At 30.0% G+C, this 22363-nt stretch overlaps 2 protein-coding genes across 5 annotated transcripts; both read left to right on the top strand.

Annotated features, from left to right (window-relative positions):
- Positions 1–1017: 1017 nt before the first annotated feature.
- Positions 1018–20316, top strand: Ctns (lysosomal cystine transporter cystinosin). Of its 4 annotated transcripts, XM_072901888.1 has the most exons (12): positions 1018–1181; positions 1710–2024; positions 2438–2534; positions 13512–13558; positions 13708–13801; positions 14367–14552; positions 15279–15519; positions 15861–15980; positions 16108–16396; positions 16497–16599; positions 19685–19788; positions 20179–20316. In XM_072901888.1, exons 4-12 carry the CDS (start codon positions 13519–13521, stop codon positions 20181–20183), a joined length of 1182 nt encoding a protein of 393 aa, XP_072757989.1. In that variant the 5' UTR covers positions 1018–1181; positions 1710–2024; positions 2438–2534; positions 13512–13518; the 3' UTR covers positions 20184–20316. The 4 variants fall into 4 exon arrangements, with proteins under 4 accessions (XP_072757989.1, XP_072757990.1, XP_072757991.1 ...); XM_072901889.1 differs by lacking the exon at positions 1710–2024; XM_072901890.1 differs by lacking the exons at positions 1710–2024; positions 2438–2534.
- Mrpl55 (mitochondrial ribosomal protein L55) lies at positions 19803–20892 on the top strand. The gene is made up of 2 exons (XM_072901892.1): positions 19803–19945; positions 20179–20892. Exon 2 carries the CDS (start codon positions 20180–20182, stop codon positions 20501–20503), a length of 324 nt encoding a protein of 107 aa, XP_072757993.1. The 5' UTR covers positions 19803–19945; position 20179; the 3' UTR covers positions 20504–20892.
- The last annotated feature ends 1471 nt before the right edge of the window (positions 20893–22363 follow it).

Genomic DNA, 22363 nt, shown 5'->3' with positions numbered 1-22363 from the left:
GTTTTAACAATAAGTTGAGAATATTACATAATATGATTTCTCAGAAACATAATATTGCATTGTCATTTTTAACGCTAAATAAAAGCTTTCAATTTAACGATAGGATTAATATCAAGAGAAATTAAATATTGAATATTGATTGGGAAAATCAAGATGAGACCGTAAATATACTGCTTTTTATTCATTTATCAGATAATATGCGTGATAGCAGAAATTTGCGCGGTATGAGAAAACAAAAGTATTCTAATCTAATCTGACTAACATACACGTTATCTAATGAGAGACAATAAAAATAGAGTGAATTAATCTTCTAAAAAAATGATCTATTAATTTTCATTTAATCTGAACAAATTGAGACTCAAGAGATGATCTTACGTCATTATCTAAAATAATGAAATGTAATATTGATATTTAGATGTAGAGTTTTAAGAAATTCACGATCCAGCTTATTTCTCTTCGTATTCATTATATTTTACTAGTTAAAAGCAATATTTTTATAATTCTCATATTTTGCACTAAATGTAAGGTAAATAAAATAGTCATGGAAATAAAAGTGCGGCAAATGCTCTTAGCAGATGATAAAAATAAAAATATCTGCTTTGAAGCGGAAACACTCCAACGCAAAAACGGAACGATCTAAAGATTGCAAGGTATAGCTTGTATCAAATTTCATTAAAACACAGACGTGTCTTAGACGAGGGAGATTGCGCCGTTAGTGCAATATGTCGCGCACGATGGCGCGTATTGCACGCTCTAATGAGAGTTAGAGTTCATTGTGAAACGTCCCGTCAAAGGACGTTGCGTCTTAAAGGAATATTCGCAATGTCATGCTTTAGTTAAGATGTCGAAATCATACAAAATCGAACAATTTCGCTCACGTAAAGAACAAGCGACCAGGAATGATCGTAAGCAGAATGGAAGTGGAGGGGCACACCATCATGTATGGGAGGGAAGATTTGTGAGAGGGGGAGAGACTCTCTTACAGGATTTATATATACTAGTCATCCAGCGTGAATCTTTGTGAGTTGCATCGTACGCACGACCGAACCAGTCGATTTTAACGCGGTGAACATCGTAGTTTTGTCACGTTTTCTGAGGAAAAAAAAACGATCTTTTATAGAGAAGAATAATTGTGGATGCACCGATTGTTGTTCAACATATCCGGTATTTCTAATGTAATGGTGAGCTCGATTTTCCGCACGGAAAGGTCGTCGCGATAGTTAACTGTGCAACCAACTAGATGAATTTGTTCCAAGCTATGTTGTCGAGTTATGTTGTGAGTCAAAGTAGGGACATGCAATTATCATTACGTAAATTCGTGCTTTTATCATGTCATTCTACGTTACGCAGATAACAATAGTATGATTGCCATTGAGGTAGTGAATTGTGAATTCTTAGTCAACTTCCAATTTTATGAATTTATTGAGAAAATGTTTTGCATTGAGAAATGATCGTGTTACCACGACTGTGAATCTATGCCATATGTTTTAGGCGATTTTATCAATCTCGATAAAATTGTTAAAGTTATGACTTTCGTGAAAAATATGTGACAATATTTTTTCAAGAAGTATTTGTTCTTTTAATTTTTATCTGTACAAGGAATTAAATATATTTGCTCAGAAGAAAACCGAAATATTTTAATAACATAAAATATACACAATTATGAAAAAATTGATAAATAATAATAAAAATTTATTCTTTTTTTCAAGGGGAAAAAAATATGTTCTCTTTAGTTTCAAAGCAACAAGACTAGGAAAACTATATGAATCTAAGGTGTGAGTGTAAGGACGTTCGAATATCGAATATCATGCAAATACTGAAACTCAACTCATAAAACTTTGGTTGAAGATTAAAGTCGACATTATCATTCGGTGTAATTATTAACAAGCTATTTATTGTACAACGCCGAGTTTGTAATTGAAATTATTTGTTCACCGGGATGATAACTATATAGTTCTAAATGTCACAAAATTGAAAAATCTCTCAGATGATACATATTTGGATTACTCAAGAACGAGATAGTGGTATGTTTTTAAATTTACATTGTACAAGATATTAAAAATTCTTACGTGAATAAAAGCAAATTCTTTGAATCTAATTAAGTGAAGCTAATCTAAAGATTATGATTTTAAAATGTCTACACAAAATTTCTGCTTGCAAAATTATTTAGAATTTATTTTTCTTTCGACATTTGTCGATACGAGACGTATTCTTTATTATATTGGTGTTAATTATGACATTATCAATTTTACGATATATTAATGTTCAGTCAATCAAATGTTACTTTCAAAATCAATGGTTGATGCAAAGTTGATGGATAAAGCGGAGGAAAATAAATTACACTGTCGCTCAAAAAAGTCACTTAAAGAAATATTTTTTCTGTCAACGAATGGCGTGCATATTTCAGCAGCCTTTAATAAAGAGCTTCTCGTTACAGACGATCCCGTGAAGTCTATTGTAGCGCGCAGAGATTGAACGTCTCTGCATCTCGACGGTAGATTTTAACTGTCGCGACTGTGAGCGAAATTTGACAGGTGAGTGAGCGCTGCGGCGCAAACTTTTATCGATATAAATCAAGGACGGTAAAAACCGGCAGAACTGCATCGTAACAATCATTTAAATCGACTGAAATAACACCACGATAGACATAATAAACGGCACGTCACAGCAGCGACGGAAATAAGCTGAATAGAGTAATGAATTATCACGTTACTACCCACACTTAATCAGTAGCTAATGCTGCTTATGCTGTAATGTAATATGAAATATGCACGTACACATATGCACTTTTTTTTTAATCCTATATATATATATATATGCTAAAATGAACTTTGATTCGTCTTCCATTCCTGATGCATTACACATACACACACACACACACACAAACACACGTGCACACCCTTATGGGATATTATGTATACATATTATTAATCGCATGAAGTCTCTTCCGCGTGCACGTTCATTGAAGGAACGCTAAAAGGGAGACACATCTATCACGATAAAGTACCGTTAAACGATCTCTATGGCGGGGACGAATAGTGAGGATTTTGCGCCGCATGAATTTATGACAAAGCGATCCGTCATTTTCGCCGATCGTGCAATGATTTAATTTCCGTGAAACTGCCCGTGAAATCAAAATCGATCGTAAAAGGAAGGGGGAAAGAGGAAAAGGCGGATGAGCCGTTTTGTATCGCACGATCGGCCAGCGGTAAGCGTGTCGTTATTCGAAATCAGGAAAAACGAGGGCGTTGAATGCGATTGCAAATAGGTCACATAAGTCACTGACACGCAAAACACGTTTTGCACACGTGTAACAAAACGCGCGCCGACCACTTTCCTAAGTTGCGAGAATTTCTCGCACATCCAACAATTCCATTACGCGTGTACAATCATTGTCTTAAATGATATTTGAATTGAATTTGAGGAAAAATATCGAGCAAGAGAAATATGGAATTTCTGACATGAATTCTTGTTAAAAAATTTTTTAAATCAGCTTCTTTTATATAAAATAATAGCTTAAGTTCAGAATTTTGAAATTATGACTTGAAACGTATCCGAAATAATTATTAAATTATGAATGATTATGATATCAAGTGTATGATAGAATAATATATTTTTTAAATCTCTATAAAATTAATAAATTATACGTACTTATATGCAATTGAAGAATAATATTGCAAAATAATTTAAACGTGTAGTCTCTATTAAGAAAGAATTACAATATGTAGATAGGTTTACATAAAAAAATTCTTGAACACAAATAATCACTTAATTAGACGTCACAATTTCTTCTCAGAATTAAATAAAGCTTTCTATCATTTTATATCTCGGTTATCGCATCAATCAGCGACAATCTTATATTTTTGCTAATGAAAGAGAGAGAAGAAAAGGGGAATTGGCTATTATCGCAAACATCTTCAAATAAAAATGCGAATGTATTGCACATGTGAACGTTATTATAAGTTATTTAATCGTGTCAATTACTTATCAATATATGTAAAAAAAAAATATATATATATATATATAGTAATATATATATATATATATATATATATATATATATATATATATATATATATAGTAAATATATTTATCAATATATAATGATATATCACTACATTAATAATTACAATTTTTATTTACCAATTATATCTTTAATTAGTCACCGTATCACAATTCGTTATCACAGATAAAATTCCTGGATAAAAGTACATCCGCTTCCAAAGTGCACCTCTCTTTATAAGTAATATTGCAAATTGTGACTTTTCACAATTCGATATCGACAATTTGATTCGTTTTAATTATATTGATATTACGTCTCGGTATTATTGTTGTTTTCACATGTAGACTTTTGCAAAAAAATGATAAAATTTTGATGAAGCCATTTATACACTATTTCGAGAAACTACCAAACACATTTGACAGATGTCACTGAGAAATAAATAATTTTGAATTGTTGAAAAAAAAAGGTCAACATCGTGACAGGTCTCGTGAGCGTCGCTTAGGAAAGTACATAAATATTGGCCAGTCAAGCCAGTCGATTAATCCGCGATCGCGTCGATATTGATATTAAAACTCAATAAATTGTGAATTATTCATGAACACGCCGGATCGGGCATACAGGCTTACGCGAGCTTTTTAACTTCTTCGCGCTAGATAGAACGGCACATTTATCGACGTCGCACAGAATAGCAACAAAAAGCGTCAAACACAGGGCAGGTCACACAAATACAGAGTTAACGACGCAAGTTGTTTTTGTTGAAAATTTCACAAAATCGCCTACAGCATATCGTAAACAAAAATCCGTTATTCGCAACGAATGGAAATTTCGCGACGAATCTACGATACACGATACACATAGGATTCGAGACCATTACGAAGCACCTCGTTCGCACTCCATTACCAAGGAATGAAAGGAGATCGATCAAGCTACTGTCATAGTTGAATCGAAAACGACTTGAACTCTCTCGATCAGTCAAGCTAAACGAACAACATAACTATGATAGGAATGATAAAAATGTCATTAGCGTCTGTAACATTCATTCTTGATTAGCGTAGCACTATGTTATTGCGTAAGTTGCTGACTCATTGCTTTCAGCAATATATTTTCTTGCGGATGCATCAAGTTTAGGGTATCGATCGCACAATTCTTCTTTTAAAGTGGAAAAACAGTGAAGAGAAGAATGCAAATCTTTGTGAAATTTTTTACTGAATTAAACTGAGGAAAAATCAATTCTAATGTGGTTAAAAAAATCTGTTCTTAAAAAATTAATGTGATAAAATTAAGATTGTTTTTCGCTAATATTATTGTAATGCTAATAAATAATACATATAATTAATTCTAGTGAACGAATTTTTCTATTAATATTACGAGCTTTTTTATTTAAGAAACGCAGCCGTTAAATAACACATGTTACATATTTTATGCATGCAATGCTATACCGATAGTCGCAGAACAATGTCCTATGTTGTTATTGATACATATGTGAAGTAAGTTTTCATCATAAATAAGATAGTCGAATCATGAGTTGATTTCTCGGCTAAAATTAATTTTTTTGATGCTTGACAGTCAAATATGTTAATGCTTAATATTAAAGTTATTAATACATTATTGATACATTTAATATATTAATGATATGTGCACGTTATGTTTGATTAAAAATTGACTACAAATTAATAATATTTTTTATTAATTAAATATATTAATCTTGAGGTTATATTGTACATCTATTAAAGATAAAGTGATAAATTCACTAATAAGGTGCTTTAAAAAAATCTGTGTTTTATTATAAGATACTAAATTATATAAAAGATTAAAGTTTATTTCATCGACGACACATCAATCAATTTTAAATAGTTAATTTTAAATAGCGGTTGGAGAGCATATTTTGCCAAATTAAATTGCATGTTTTACAAATTTAATTTCAATCTAGAAAATTAATTGGAATTAATTTTAAATATAGCTTATATTATTCTGAGTTATTCACATCGCTTGCATTGCGATCCAGTGTTTTATTTCATTCCCGTTATCACGATGTGACTAACGTTAAATAAAATTACAACATAACGTCACGAAGTCAAAATAAACGTCAGAGTAACGCGATAATTTGATCGTTATAATGAAAAATATAAATGGAGCTTAATCCACGGGGCCGCTTATTGTTTGAGAATATCGGACACTCGGCTGCACGAATTAGCAATTCGGCGGAATGGGATAAACAAATGGCGTAATTAAATATTCACTCGCGTCCCACTGATTTGTAAATTCGACCGGATTTCGTTTTCCGCCAACAACATACGACGACACCATTTTTATTTATTTACACGATGACACGTTATCGGCCATGAGCGGAAATTGCATATTGCCTATATCTCACGCGCGCGCGCGCGCGCGATATGTATATTATATTTCGCATTATATTGAATTTTACAACACGGTTTCATCGCGCGAAAACGAGGATATATTTATTTGAACGCGCGCGCCGCAATTAATTCGATTATCTACTTACGCGTTATGTATGTGCGCTCTGGTTATTAACTGATATAATTTGTACGCCAGAAATTTCTACTTTACACTTTGCAATTTTGCCAAATAAAGCGATAATCTCACTTGGCAACATGTTTCGCGAGAACCGTATGTACAAATCGCTAAACTTCGCAAGTGTATTCTTTCAAGATTGATGTAATGAATTATAGCTTCCTGAATAGAAACATCGTAAAATATCAATAATTGTTGACTTTTGTATGAATAATCAAAAGACTTTTCAGAAATATTTGCTAAGAAAAATCTTCTAAAAATATACAATATTTAATGATTTATTTTATAAACGCACTCATCGCAATATTAATGGTTTATCATTTTCTATGTGTATATTTTATCAATTATGTTTTGCCGTTATAATCCACATTTATTAGCTATACATTAGTAAAGTATATAACAAGAATGTAATTAAATTACAGATTTGAAATGTCATTTGTGTTTTTGCTAAATCGAGATTATTGATACAATGGATGATTATGTATTCTTGGTTCGTAAATTATGTTCGCTAATCAAGTTTTTGATCGACTGATTGAATGTCAGAAGCGATTTAGTTATTGTCACTTCAATGATAGTTAACGTATACTGTGACAGATTCATCGTAGCTTTTCCCAAATCAGTCGTTTAAACAAATGTCACTCAATTAAGATCAACATCTAATAACTTCAGCAATTGAATCAATGATGAAGGAAACAGAGAGAGATTTTCAGTAAATGATTGAATGGCAATGAAATTTTAATGACTGATTTACAGTTTTAGAAAAAAATGTCCACACATATGTAACCAAGAGGTAGCGAGAAATCAAACGTCATAATTATTCGAAATTTTAATTATTATCTTTAACCATTAATTAATTTTTCCGCGACTTATATCGTAATAAATTATAATGAACATATATGATTTTATCTACTCTCACAAAAAAATATAAGATTTCAAATGTATCACGTATACTTTTGTAATGATTCTACAAAATCTAATTATTAATATTAAATAATTATTAATAGCAATAACAATATTTAATTAATTAAAAATTTGAATCAGTAGTATATAGTAATATTTTATGTGTTGCATCTTAACAATTAATGTTGCTGCTCTAGCAATCAATATATCATATTATCCTTCTCATCTTATTTTCAAGAGTGTATATTGGGATATATATAACATATATAATATATATATATATATATATATAATATATATATATATATGTATATATATATATATATATATATATATATATATATATATACATGATGAAGTTCAAAACAGTTTTAAAAAATTTTAACTCCAGCATACGTAGTGGACGTTATACTGTTATTTTTTACAAGATCAAAAATTTGTAATGGAAATTAGAAATAGAAAGTCGCGGAGCAACACAACAATGTAAATATATTTTATGGAATTGGAACAAAATATAAAAATAACTGGCAAATCATATTAAATAAAACAAAATAAATGAAAAGAGAAACAAGATGAAAAAATGTAGATTTGTGATATCCATTTTTAATGTGTGGTATTTATTTTCAAAAATAAACCATGGGAAAAGATGTTACACAAAATCTAATAATGATATATATATATATATATATATATATATATATAACTCTATAGAATAAAACAAAGTACAAAAGTAACAAAATTAATAATCAATATTAGTGTTGAGGATCGAATATTTTTGATTCACACATATTTAAGTAATGGATTATTTTTTACACAAAAGTTGTATAAAATTAAACATAAAATTCTTATTACGCGACAGTGTAAAATTTAAAGAAGAGATAAAAATTGAAATAAAGTATATATGGTATATAGAAATCGTTATATACAATTTCTATAAATCTATATTTCAATGACGAAAGCTTAATGTATCTATTGTCGTGTTACTGTTTAAACATAGATATTTTAAAAATCTAATGGCCACACTTCATTTTTAAAAGCTTTTTAATTGATAAATATTTAAAAAAAGATAAAAAAATATTTTTATAGTTAAATGCGTGTAACACACAATTATTAATTCTGCTATCATCTTTATATTTTATAAATATTAACAACATATTGTTTATTCTTTTTTGCTATTTAAGTATTATATGCTTCAACACCTCACGAAATTCGATATTGCAGTACGATCAAACGCGCTGGACGGTGATATTAATATTGGAAACCAGATCCACAATAAAGAGTAGATCACAGCAAGAAACTCGTAAATTTACGTTGATAACCGACTAAAGGATACAAGAAAATTATGAAGCGATCTTAAAATAAATCATATATTATATCATGCGGAGAAGTATAGTAAAATATATGAAAGAGAAACGATTCTGCAAAATATTTAATTTCTGGTTTGCAAGTTTAGCGACATTTAATTATAAAATACAGCTGACTTACATATTGCAATTAAATATTTTGATGTTGAATTAACAATCGTTAATATCACGCGCGTGTACGATGTAATACTTAGAAAATAAAATTGATCATTGATTGAAAAAATATAAATACAATATATATATATATATATATATATATTTTTTTTTTTAAGTAATAAGAAATATGATCAGAAATATATTTACCGAAATACAATATATTTTCTAGAAATGAACAACCAACTCCCCCTATCGTTTTATGAAAATAATCTCGCGACAATATTACAACGCGTCTCGTCGTCAGCCATGAAATTCACACATCGATGGACAATGGCCATCAATATTCATACGATAAAAGCATCAGTGCTCAAATTTCGACGTAGCTATTACAAGCTGTTTTTGCGACTATCCCGTATGTACGGGAATTCTGGCAATCGTACGGCCATTTTCGTAGAAATGATACATCGTTGCATGCAAGAGAGAGAGAGAGAGAGAGAGAGAGAAAGAGAGGAACCAGTTCCTAATAATTTATAATATGCGACTATTGCGCTCCGATTTGTGTTTTTCGAATATACGTAATAAATTATGGGATCAAACGGAAATTAATGAAAGCTAAATTCCCTCTTGCCACGACTGTGTAATTTCGCGACTGCATCCATTGAACGGAGAAAACTCGCTTTACAATGAATATTGTTATTCTCCGCATTGCATGGACGCGAACGCGTTATAAACACGCGGATATACGACGCAAAACTGAATTCTCTCTTTTCAAACGAAAATCATGATTGAGCGAATGAAGCTACTAAACGAGGGAAAATTGCATCATAGCAGTCGAATGTTACTCCCCTACTCTACGTGTTATTGTAGGGATAAAACCTTTGTATAATTATGGAGATATGAAAATTAGATAAATTAGATAAATTATCGCTCCTAGTCATGCAAATATTTAACAAACAACACGTATCGAACAGGCGACAAACAATGGCAAAATGAGAAATAGATTTTTGGAACGAGCAAAAGCAGGCACGCTCGAACCTAGTTTAAAATAATCTTTTTACCGAGATATAATTTGTGTTTCAAATTATAGTTAAAATATTTAATTATATATGGAAATTGAACGAGTCGAGACAAACGATGACATCTCCGCTGAAATTATCATTAAATAAAAATTTGTCTGAGAGATACAACATTAAAATACGTTCCACTTTCTGGCAAATTTCATAACTCTCGTTTCGAAGTCCGAGAACATAGAGACACATATATTAAGTCGGCGCGTTTCATAAAAGAAAAAAAGAAAAACTCTGATAAAATCGGGAATAAAGCCATAAAAAATTCCTCGACGATCAATGGCGGATAGACAGACAGACGGCGGCGGAGAGTGGCCGGCGACCGTATATTTTGCGCTCCATCGATCGGGGGGCCCCGAGCGGGCGACAAAAGAGTCGGCGACAGTGCGCGCACGACACGAAGTATTTAAAACCGTTTAGCTAGAGGCAGTTAATTGCGCCAATAATTCCATCGATGGATGGAATAATAATGTCGGTGCCGCGCGAGATAAATCTTGGAATGAGATCCAGAAGGGTCGTCGCCGTCGTCGCCGCCGTCGCCGATGTCGATGCCGCGAGTCGTTCAACGCGCGACTAGGCACACCTTGTATAATGATATATTGAGCGACGCGTGGCTGTAATGTCGACATTTTGCCTTAATGTATCACGGAGAGTACGACGGAAAAGAGGGACAGGAGAGAGAAAGGGGTCCCGTAAATATCTCGAATATACGAGAAAGGTGAAATGTTCTCCACCCTGATGACATCCCAACGGTGGATATTAAAAAAAGAATTACGGTCGTAAGAGAAATTACTGTCGCACTGTTGTACTGGGTACATGCATATTTTTCAGTACCTGATGTAAATTTTATTTCAAAAATGTGCAATTTATATTAATTGTATAAATTTTAGAAGAAAAGTATATATATATATATATATGAATAAATTTTATCTCTACTAAATTACAATCATAAATGCTAATAATAATCTTATCATATAGTAAAAATAAAGAAAAGACTTAATTATTTAAATAATTATATATTATTTATTACTATAAATTATTCATATGACATTATTTTTTCGTCGTCTGAATGTAAAAATATTATATGTCTTTCGAAATTTATATTAAGATCTATAAAAGTCCCAAAGTGAAATATATGATCGTGATCGGAATTTTCATTAGTATAATATTATGTCTTCGAAATAATATTAATGATTCGCCGTGTGTTGGATTATACTTTCTAATCAGTAGTGAACGTTTAACCCACATTGAAACGCGCACGATTAAGTAATTGCCCGTAATAAGAAATTAGCATGAAATGGACGTTAAGTCAGTTCTGATCCAACAGGCACGGTCAAGATTTAATCTGTAATTTATGATAATCTCATTATTATACTCGTTCGGCTAGATTTTAATTCTCGTGCTTAAATCGTTCGCGGTATCGTATAGTATAACTTAACGAATAATACGCGATAACAGGATATGGTAATATTGTCACCGAAAAAATATAGAAACTGCCTTATTTTCGGTATCGCGACGACTAATAATCGTCTTTTATTCTTACGTTTAATTTACGATAATAATCACGTTATAACAAATCTCTAAGTGCGGTAGACTGGGTAATTATATTTCTGTTCCTCGGATTTTTGTCTCTTTTTATGAAAAATATTGTTCTTCTAATCCGATTTTAAGCTTTTTCGATATAAACTTATATATATTTTTTCTGTGCATTAATCACATATATTTTACAAATGGATTTACAAACTGTAGGCATTAAAAATAAAAATTCTGTTCCATTTTTTTAGATATATTTAGATATTTTTTAAATTCACTATAGATCTATAATAAGAAATATATTTAACGTTTCAAACTACAGTACACACATAAATGTAACAAAAATTTCACGGAAGTATATATTTACTTTTGTTATACGTGATGGGGTAGAAAAAAAATATTAATATTAAATTTAACGAAGAAGAACATAATGAATGAAAAGAGAGATTATACGTGAAACAAAGGATATATATCGAAAATATGCTACGAATGTGAATTCTAATAAAAATTAATTTTATTCGATTAAATTATTCATGTGCATCTTTCTATATCTTAATTAATTATTTATCGTATTATTAATTTTTATATATAATTCGATTCTTTTAAAATTTTTTCACAAAATATTCGTTACTTTCTTCATTATTTTTATCGTATCGAATCTCTTATGGAATGCGAAAATAAATATGTCTCGTTTGTCTTCGTCACTCTGTTCGATATAGCGTCTCTTTTCTTTTTCTCTTTTTTCTCGCTCGTTATTATCGTTATCATATTCCTCGTATTTTTTTCTATTCTTTGGGATACTCACACTAGTCTTTCGATAATCTCGATGGAACTTCACCGAGACTTGACCCACTATAGTATATAATATTATCGTCGATTAAATGCGAAAACATAAAAAAGGAAAAGAAGGTATGATACATAGTGTGAAATTTGACAAAAATAACAAGATTGTGCTAATTATTGCCACTGATCTCATCCGTGTTAATGCTAACTATATTAATAATAATTAAATTCAATTTTTAATCGTATATCAGTTAGATTTAAAATGAAAGGCACACACAGGCAATCATTAATTATTAAACTAATATTGTTTAAATGGTCAAAAACTGGTCATCGAAATGATTTTAGAATTTTAATTAATCGAGATAGTTAATTATTAACATTAGTTAACATTACAACTATAATTAGTTAAATTTTTATTCTATCTGTACCATTACATAAATTATGTTTTTTTTTCATCATACATTATCTACTTCTAAAACTTGCACTGTCATATTTTATAAACATATTCAATGCGAGGAAAAAATATTATTGCATTTCGTAACTTCCAATAAAAATCTTTATCGAACAGCTGATTCGCATAAGCGCTACGTTTTCAATTTCTTACCGCCAGATAACACGCCAGCTGAGTAGGGTGTCACGTGTTCACTATTAATGATTATTCTTTATCATTTTTAACCTCTCGTGAAATCGTCGCGCTCTAGAGGTTAAGTTTGTATGATATCTCGTTTTTTTTTAAATATCTCAGTGAAACGATTCTAACGTTACCGTCGTCGTCGTCGTTATTCAATAATATTGACGTTGACAGTCGCGGAAATTCGACCGCATCGATAATATGACAAAGTTACGAAACATATGTCACATCTGTCAATCACAGAGATCATAGACAAGTACCGCTGACTGACAGTTAGTAGGATGCAACGATAACTCGCGAAATGTCATCGTGTCATCATACGAATAATGATCCTAGTATTTTGAGGTTAAACATGCCATTCTCCCATCGTATCAACGTTCAACGTTCTACGTAACGTCGCTGCGAATTTTATTTAATTTCACGAGCGGCTCACATTTCGCGCTTGTAAACGCGTGCGACATCGTGTCGTACGTGACACGTGAAAGATTGTGATGATAAGGGTGGCATTGGAATAATGACTACGATACCACCGACTCCTTCCGCATTGAAAAACGATAACGCAAGTCTAAATCTAAGCGTGGTGCACGCTTTTGTTTCAGCTATAACATGGCCTTGCTACGTTGCATATGGATTTTGCTATTACTAGGTGAGATAATAAAAACATAGAAATATATATATATATATATATATATATATATATATATATATATATATATATATTTCTAATATCTCTGTTAAAGCGTGTTTTGCTAACTCTATTGTATACATTATATATTATCTTTTATATATTTGCAGCTTTATTAACATGTGTTCAGGGAGCCCTTAAAGTGTCAAAGCAGGATTTGAAAGTACATGTCAATCAGCAAGAGTCATTTAATTTTTCTTTGACGTGAGTATAGTTCATTATGTGTGTTTGCTAATATGTACTATCGCGTCAAACTGTGCTATGGATATCATTTATATTGAGTACATATGGGATACTTATAGATTTTATTGGTTATTACATTGCATGAGTTGCTATACTGATTCTAACAGCTTCTGTATATATTGGAAATGTTGGCATTGTTATTGGTAATGTTTATGAGCTGTAGTGACAGAAATTAATGTTGTATATAAATGATGATAGTTTTATTACTTTACCCACATTCCATTTGTATCACTTAATCATAGCATGCTATAGTCGTGACAGAATTAGTTTTATCATTTACTGTAAAAGTACTGATAACAGTAAGCGGATATAATGATACTATTAAAACATGATATCGTCCCTGGACTTTATACTTTATCATCTAATATTATCATTCACAGATACTTGAAACTTGGCTCATTTATTTCAGTGTGTTTAATAATTGTTATAATATTATATGTGTATATATATGTGTGGCTGTGTGTGTATTAAAAAATAATAAAATATATATTATATCATATTATACCATGTATCTCTTATTTTGCAGGGAAGCTTTACCTAATGGTAGAACTGCAACAGTTATAATAGATATACAGCATACTGATTTAATATCTACAAAACCATCAAACTTTAGTATTACATCGGATCAAAAAGAATGGATTATTTATGTAAAAGGTCTGAACGCGGGTCATTCAATTGTCAGCGCTAATGTAACTCCCAGTGATATTACGGAGTAAGTATATGTGCTGAAATATTTTATAAATATTTGGGAAAATTTTGTATGTTTTAAGTTTTAATCAACTATTGCATATATGGTTGTTTACAACAGCTGATTACAAACACATCTTACTTGAGTAATGTAAATATTAATAAAAAATCAAATCTTGCGCAACAATAAACAGGGAGCAGAGACCTATGGCATGAATGCCTTCTTTATCTTTGTATGACTAATTTTTGAAAAGATTCCGATCAGTGTTACATTCACGTTCCATTGCACTGTGTTAAGACTGCACAGATAGCCTCTTGACCTAAGCTTGTCAACTAAACTGAAACTCGAAGTTTGGTCAGTCTGTATCCAGGTTTTGAATGAATTACATCCTAATTTAATGATAATGTTTAAACTTGTATTAATATAAATTAAATTAAAATTAATATAAATTTTAATATATTTTTTTATTGATGTACATAAGTGTAACGTTTACGCACTATATATCAGTGATAAATTTTAGATTAGATTATCATATTAAATTGTATTATATTATATAATTATAAAAATTATTGAGAAATGTATAAAATTATCATTATACCACGAGATCAACTAAATACTGTCAATTTAAAGTGAGCAAATAAAAAATTCTGTTCTATTTTTTACATTATTTTCATAAAATTGCTTCTTAAAGTAATTTTATTAATATTATATATGTGAAATTAATTTTTTTTGTATATTTTTTCCTTTTAGTTTCTCTCAAGCATTTATTAGAGTGACTATAGAGAAATCGGACGTGGTGTATCACATCAGTGCTGTGGTTGGATGGATATATTTTTTAGCATGGAGTGTAAGCTTTTATCCGCAAATCTACATTAATTATAAACGTAAAAGTGTTGTGGGTCTTAATTTCGATTATCTCTCACTAAATGTGGTCGGTTTTCTTATGTACGCATTATTTAATTGTGGCCTTTTCTGGATACCTGAGATTGAGGTAAGATATTGCTATATTTCTTTTCAATATTATATATATAAATTGTATACCTCTTATAATTAATATAAGGATCAATAAAATGAATTTCTTAATTCCATTTTTAAATAAGCAAGAGCCATTGATTATAAAATCGTATATAAAAAAAAAAGATTAAATATATAGTAATAATTTTAAAAATAAAAATTCTTAGAAATACTAAACGTGAATAAATAAGATCAAGATCAAGTCTTATTACCTTTTTTTATAATTCAAGAGGACTATTTTACTTTTTTTAGTATGCTAAAATTTTAATTTCTTTTATAAAAGAAAGATAATTAATTAATATATTGAAATATTTTCAGGATGAATATTTTAATCGATATCCCAAAGGTTTGAATCCTGTACAAGTCAATGATATATTTTTCTCTTTACACGCAGTATTTGCTACTATTATAACTATTGGACAATGTTTTGTTTATGAGGTAATTAGATATCTGTATAACAGTTACATAGCTAAAACAGATAATTTTTGTGTGAGGGACCATTAAATATCACATGCTAAAGATTATATAAATTAAGTAAATCTAAATATATTAATTTTTATTTTAGATTGGTAATCAAAGAGTATCAACGACTGCACGTATTATTCATGCGATATTTGCGGTTTTTATATTTATATCTTTGATATTATCCTTCAACAACACAATTCATTGGCTAGATTTTCTTTACTACTGTAGCTATGTCAAGCTCAGTATAACGCTTATTAAATATGTACCACAAGCGTATTACAATTATAGAAGAAAGTCCACAGTCGGTTGGAGTATAGGAAATATATTCTTAGACTTTACCGGTGGCATGCTATCAATGCTACAAATGATACTCAACGCTTATAACTATGGTAAAAATATAAATACACAGCTTTATTTCTTTGGCCTGCATACATATTTATATCATAAATTAATTCTCGCGAAATATTAATATGTCAATTTTTATCTCAGATGATTGGGAAAGTATTTTCGGAGATCCGACTAAATTCGGTCTAGGATTCTTTTCTGTGGCATTTGATATATTTTTCATAATTCAACACTATGTCCTATACAGGTATGTAATGTATGCATGCATGCTTTAGTATTGCCTATGCTTTGTATTTGTTTTTTCATGTCACATACTACTTTACTGAATAACTTTTTTAAAAAATACTGGTCTTATTAGATACCAGTAAAATAATGCATTTTATGTGTGAATCAATCCCTATATACTTTTTATGTAAAATTTAATAATTGTATTTTATTAATTATTAATATTTTATGCATATGGAAAATATATGTTTTTAACTGCATTTTATGTTGTATTTTTAATTGCACGTTTAAAATATTTGTTGTTGATTGCACGATTTTATTAACTATTAATACAAAAGTAAATTTATTTCAATAATTTGCTATGTTAATTGCGTATATTAATTGAGCATATCGATAGATCATGCACAACGAGTTTAATGCTCTTACATAAAAAATGAAAAATATTCATTTACTGGATTTTTCTAATCATATATACAACAATATTGTTAACTATTACATATCTAATCTATCAAACAAGCTGTACAATTGTAGATAGAGCAAGACTTTGATTTTACAGATATAGTGATGAGAAGATGATTGACCTGAAGGGCAAAATATAGTGACTGCGTCGAGAATTTAATTTCCTTCTTTTAAAATCTTTCCATATTTTATACATGTATGCGTATTCTTATATTAGTTTGCATAAATTTGCATGAGTATTTTCTCATTTGTCATTATCATGTTTATCAGATATAGATAAGTAGAAATTGAAGTACAACAGATATATATGCGAGTATGCGATATTGAAAGATACGCACATTTTAATATACTTTTTTTTCCGTCTCAGTATTTATTCTAGACACATATTCCGCGGAATGTATGTTTTTTTTTTAAATTACATATGTAGGCGAAGAACATTGTATAATATATATTTTGTATATATATATATATATATGGATATATTTTATATACATATATATATTTTTTTTTTACACGAGAGATTATATGATAAACATTAACGCGATGTGATTTATGTGAAGGAGACAAAGACACAGTAGTGCTTTTATACTCGTAAAGATATTAATTTTTGTTTTATATGTACGTATATATATTTAAACATTTAAATCAAAACATATATCCATTGATATTAAAGTGCTGATAAAAAAATAATTTATCTTTTTTTTTTTAAACGTTAATTTATAACTCTAATTTGACTAGGCTTCGAATTGGGAAGATAAAATATTTTCATAAGATTATAATGGATAATTTTAGCGCAAGTTGAAATAACGTCATACGAAAAAAAAATAAAATAAATAATGCAACCTTATGATTTGCACAATTAAATTAAATATTTGATGTTATTAATAAAAATAATTTATAAATTATAAAGTATTTAATATGCAGCAATATACCAGAAATGTAAAATTCAAACAAATTAAAATAATATATAGAGAGTTGGAAAGATTTTTTAATGTGTGTAGATACATTTTGGTTGAAAAAAGTTATTAAAAAAATTACGTTTATACTATTTTAATAAAATGACACATTTTGCAGTATTTATTTTGATATAAAACACTATTTTAATTATTTTCTGCAATTTACCGAATTGTATTTAATATATGTATAATATAAAATATAATTAAAGTATATATATATTGCATATTAAAAATATTGTATGGTCTGACAGGATAAAAAGAATCACTATTTTATTGATAATATACGCATGAAGCATGTTTCGCGTGGATTTTTATACCGATATTTATATTTAATTGCGGCAAGTCTTTTTCAATTTGCACGGTGATGAAAGATTTCGACGATTTTAGATAAACATTACAATTTGGGAGATAACCGTCCAAATAAGTTTGAATGTTCAATAAATATAATTTTACGTATGCATTCCCTATGTATACCGTTTGAATGAGTACGTATGTATGTTTTCATCATTAACCCGGGAAACAGATATGCCTATCTTTTTGTCTCTGCACTACCAATATAATAATATATGAAGATAATAGATATATTGTGCTGTTTGTTGTTATTTTTTATATGACATTTGCTATTATTTATTTATATAACAATTAAATCGATACTTTAATAAAAATTTATATTATAAATTTTTATATATAATTAAAGATTTTAAAATTAGTTTTAATTACTAATACATTTATTACATATTAAATTTATTATTTTTATATTTTTTACACCTCTACATATTGTGAAATAAATAATATACATTTTGTGTAAATAATTATTATATAATGTATGAATAATTATTACGAATAAATTATTTCTGTACTTGTAGTTATATTTTTGTCGAATTGTAAAAAATAAAAAAATAAAATAAAAAAACGCAGTTAATATTTACGCCAACTTTTTCTTTCACTGTATGAAAAGAAAAGTTGGTCATATTTTAATTCCCGGGTTAATTATAATTTAACTAACTCTACTAACTCTACTAACCAATTTAATGCATTCTTTGATAAATGATATCTAGCGAGAGATTTTTCTTAAGCATAGCAAAAGGAGATTCGACGAATCTCCGAAATTGTCGCCCGCTACGAAATATACCTATGTGTCGTAATTCCTTTCCTTGCAGGAATCGTACCGAATATATTCACCTGCCTGGCCATTGTCAGGAGAAATCCGAGAGCGAATGCGACGTATAAATACATCTCGCTTGTCGCTACTCCTCGTCAGAACGCTTAAAAGATACATTTATCGCAGACAGAAACACCTTTTTTTCCTCGTCGATTGACGAATTCATCGCACATTATTTTACCATCGTCTCTCGTAAGAAATTCGTACGAGGATTATATTACGCAGATCGAAAGCTTTCTCTCTCCTCCCCACCCTTGAGTCGAGATTGAAAATTGACTTACCCCGAGACGCTGCTCCGCCGACGTCGAAAATAAGACACGTGAGACGTTTTGACGTTGAAACACAGACACCCTGGCTTGTGCCACAGAAACGCACAGAATCCGCACGCAAAAGCATGCAACGCCCGTGTATTTGCACCACTCGAAAAAAAAAAAATAAAATAAAATAAACGCCCGGACAAGCGCACGCTGTCGCGCCTTTCAAAACCGTCGGCTCGACACATTCTGATAATCGCAATTCGATACCGGCAGCCTTCGATACATCGCGCGGGAACGACGTCACGTCTCGATCGCTCGATTACGCAGAGCTTCAAGTCGTCGCTTCAAGTTGCTCGTCTCGTCGATCGCTACGACAGGTAGGATTTTGATTTAGTCTCACCCATGTTGTACAAACGTAAAGAGAGTAATTTAATAAACGCGAAATTATTTAGAATGATTTCAAAGTAACGGGTTATGTAACGCTCCATATTATTGCTTGTACGATGGACGACATAACCTATGAAAACATGTGATGTATATTTAAAAAAATATTTTTTTGTTAAATATATTATAAATTTAAAGCGCACAAAAATGAAAAAGATATAAATTTCTGAATCTGAAAATTGTTTTTTAAATTATAAGTTGTAATTAAGAAAGCCTATTTATTATATCTGCCTAGGGATTGTACTATAGATTTTATATTTAAATATGTATACCTAAGTATCTCTTAATAATTTTATTATAACATAAATATTTACTTATTTCAGAATGATTGCTTCATTGGCACGGATTGGCAGTTCTGCGATAGGTCAGAGAAATCTTAATTGTTGGACAGCGGCAATTACAAAAAAGCACAGAAAGATATATGAACGAACATATCCTACAACTCTCATTTTGTCAGATGGAAGTAGTATAGAGATTGAGTATCACGAACCACGGAAGATAGTATCTCTTCCGTTAAATATCGGGGAACTGACTCAGGAACAACAAAAGAGAAGACTCAAGATGCGTAAACCAAAAACGAAGATAGTCATAACCAATGAAGTTGAAGATAGCTTTGATGAGAATAGATATCTCAATTTTAAAAAGTGACAGATATCTTAACTTTAAGAAATAATTACATCTAATTATAAGTGTTTCTGAGAACTGTATTATGCATGCTGTACATGTCAAAGTACAAAACTATGTCACACAAAGATCCTTTCAATTCATATATTTTTAGTTTAAATATTAGTAATATTAAATCATTATTATTATATACTCATTTCCTCTCTAATATTGAGGAGATGTAAATACTATTATTATAGACTTTTATGTCATATATGTCAAAGCATAAGTAGTAATAATTAGATCTAATCGATTATCATTGGATATCATGAATGGTATCTAAATAATCTATGTAAGTTATATCTCTTGTATAAAATAGAAAATTTATAATATTTATAATATAACATGATAATTATATTGATATGAGCATTTTTGCATTTTTATTTTGTATGTCTACAAACATAGAATAGTGCTTGTAATTTTTTGTTTAGCACAATAAGAAATTAATAACGTAAAGATGTGCAATTATGTGAGATAATACTAATATGTTACTTTCCACAGAATTTTATATTTTTCTGATTATTAAAGTTATAAAAGTTGATAAAAAAGATATATATTTTATAATATAAATAATTACGTGTATGTAAAACAAAAAAAATGAATATAATAATTTATTGATTTTTCCTTCAGAACGTCCTTGAACTTGATTGAAAAAGAAAGTAGACTATGCGCGACGGAAATCGAATCGATTACGGGTTCCAGCCGCTTTCGAATAATATTCCTCTCTCAATGGGCAATAATCGTTCGGGCAATAAACCCATTTTCACATCCGGATGAGGGAGCCGCATAGCTGGGCGAGTGAAATTTCGTGGTAACGCGTATGTGACGGATGTGCACGAATTGCAATAAACATTAAATATTCGTTAAATAAAATTTTGTCGCTTCGATTCAATTGTATCGTATGTTATTCGCGTTTTATATTTCTTTTATATATCATAGTCATCTCGAATTATTTTACTAATTATATAGTACTACTTGTACTGCTAGATAATTGAATGTCAGTCTACTTATATATGCACGTTACATTTTGTAAGATTCGAGGTCTAACATCGGGATATACGATATGATTGCCAGTTATTAAACGATATAGCATATTTTTCCACAAGTAGCGCACGTGCGCTGTCATTTCTGCGGTATGTCGCGTGACAAGAGAGGCTTGCCACGACCGACGACGGTCATGTCGTTTGTTTTAAAGCGATTTCCTTCGCGACTTTCTCCGATTCTCGCCTTCGCACTACGGAACGCACTTTTCGTCCTCGCACCTAACCGTAAATAATTACCGGTCCAAACGGCAAATGAACTTTCGACGACGTGCTATGATTGTAAGTCTTATTATTACACTAAAGGTAAGTAAGCGAAAGTGATGGATTAGTATAAGTGTCACTGTAACCGATGTTTAAAAACTCGTTCGGTTTGCGAAAGTCGAACGAGGTAAATGTATTGTAAATTTTTCATCGCTTTTTCCGTTGACAAATAATATTATTTATACCAGGGAAAAAAAAGTCCATATAAAATTGGCCATATGTGGATTTTGTCAATATCTTGCCAAATATAATTATATATAATAGAATGATAATTAAATAAAATTATATCTGATATTATGACTTTATTTAATTATCACATAATACCATATATGACTATACTTGATAAGACATGATAAGATATTGACAAAATCCATATATGGCCAACTTTTTTTCCCGGGTATACATATACAAAGTTAAATAATATATCAAATTGCATTTATTCGATTTCTAAAATGAAACCTGAATAGAAAAAAAGAATATATATTATCTCCCTCTCTCTCTCTCTCTCTCTCTCTCTCTCTCTATATATATATATATATAT

This window comes from Anoplolepis gracilipes, chromosome 11, assembly GCF_047496725.1.
Source record: "Anoplolepis gracilipes chromosome 11, ASM4749672v1, whole genome shotgun sequence".
Classification (NCBI taxonomy): domain Eukaryota; kingdom Metazoa; phylum Arthropoda; class Insecta; order Hymenoptera; family Formicidae; genus Anoplolepis; species Anoplolepis gracilipes.
This window is presented reverse-complemented; position numbering and strand designations above follow the sequence as displayed.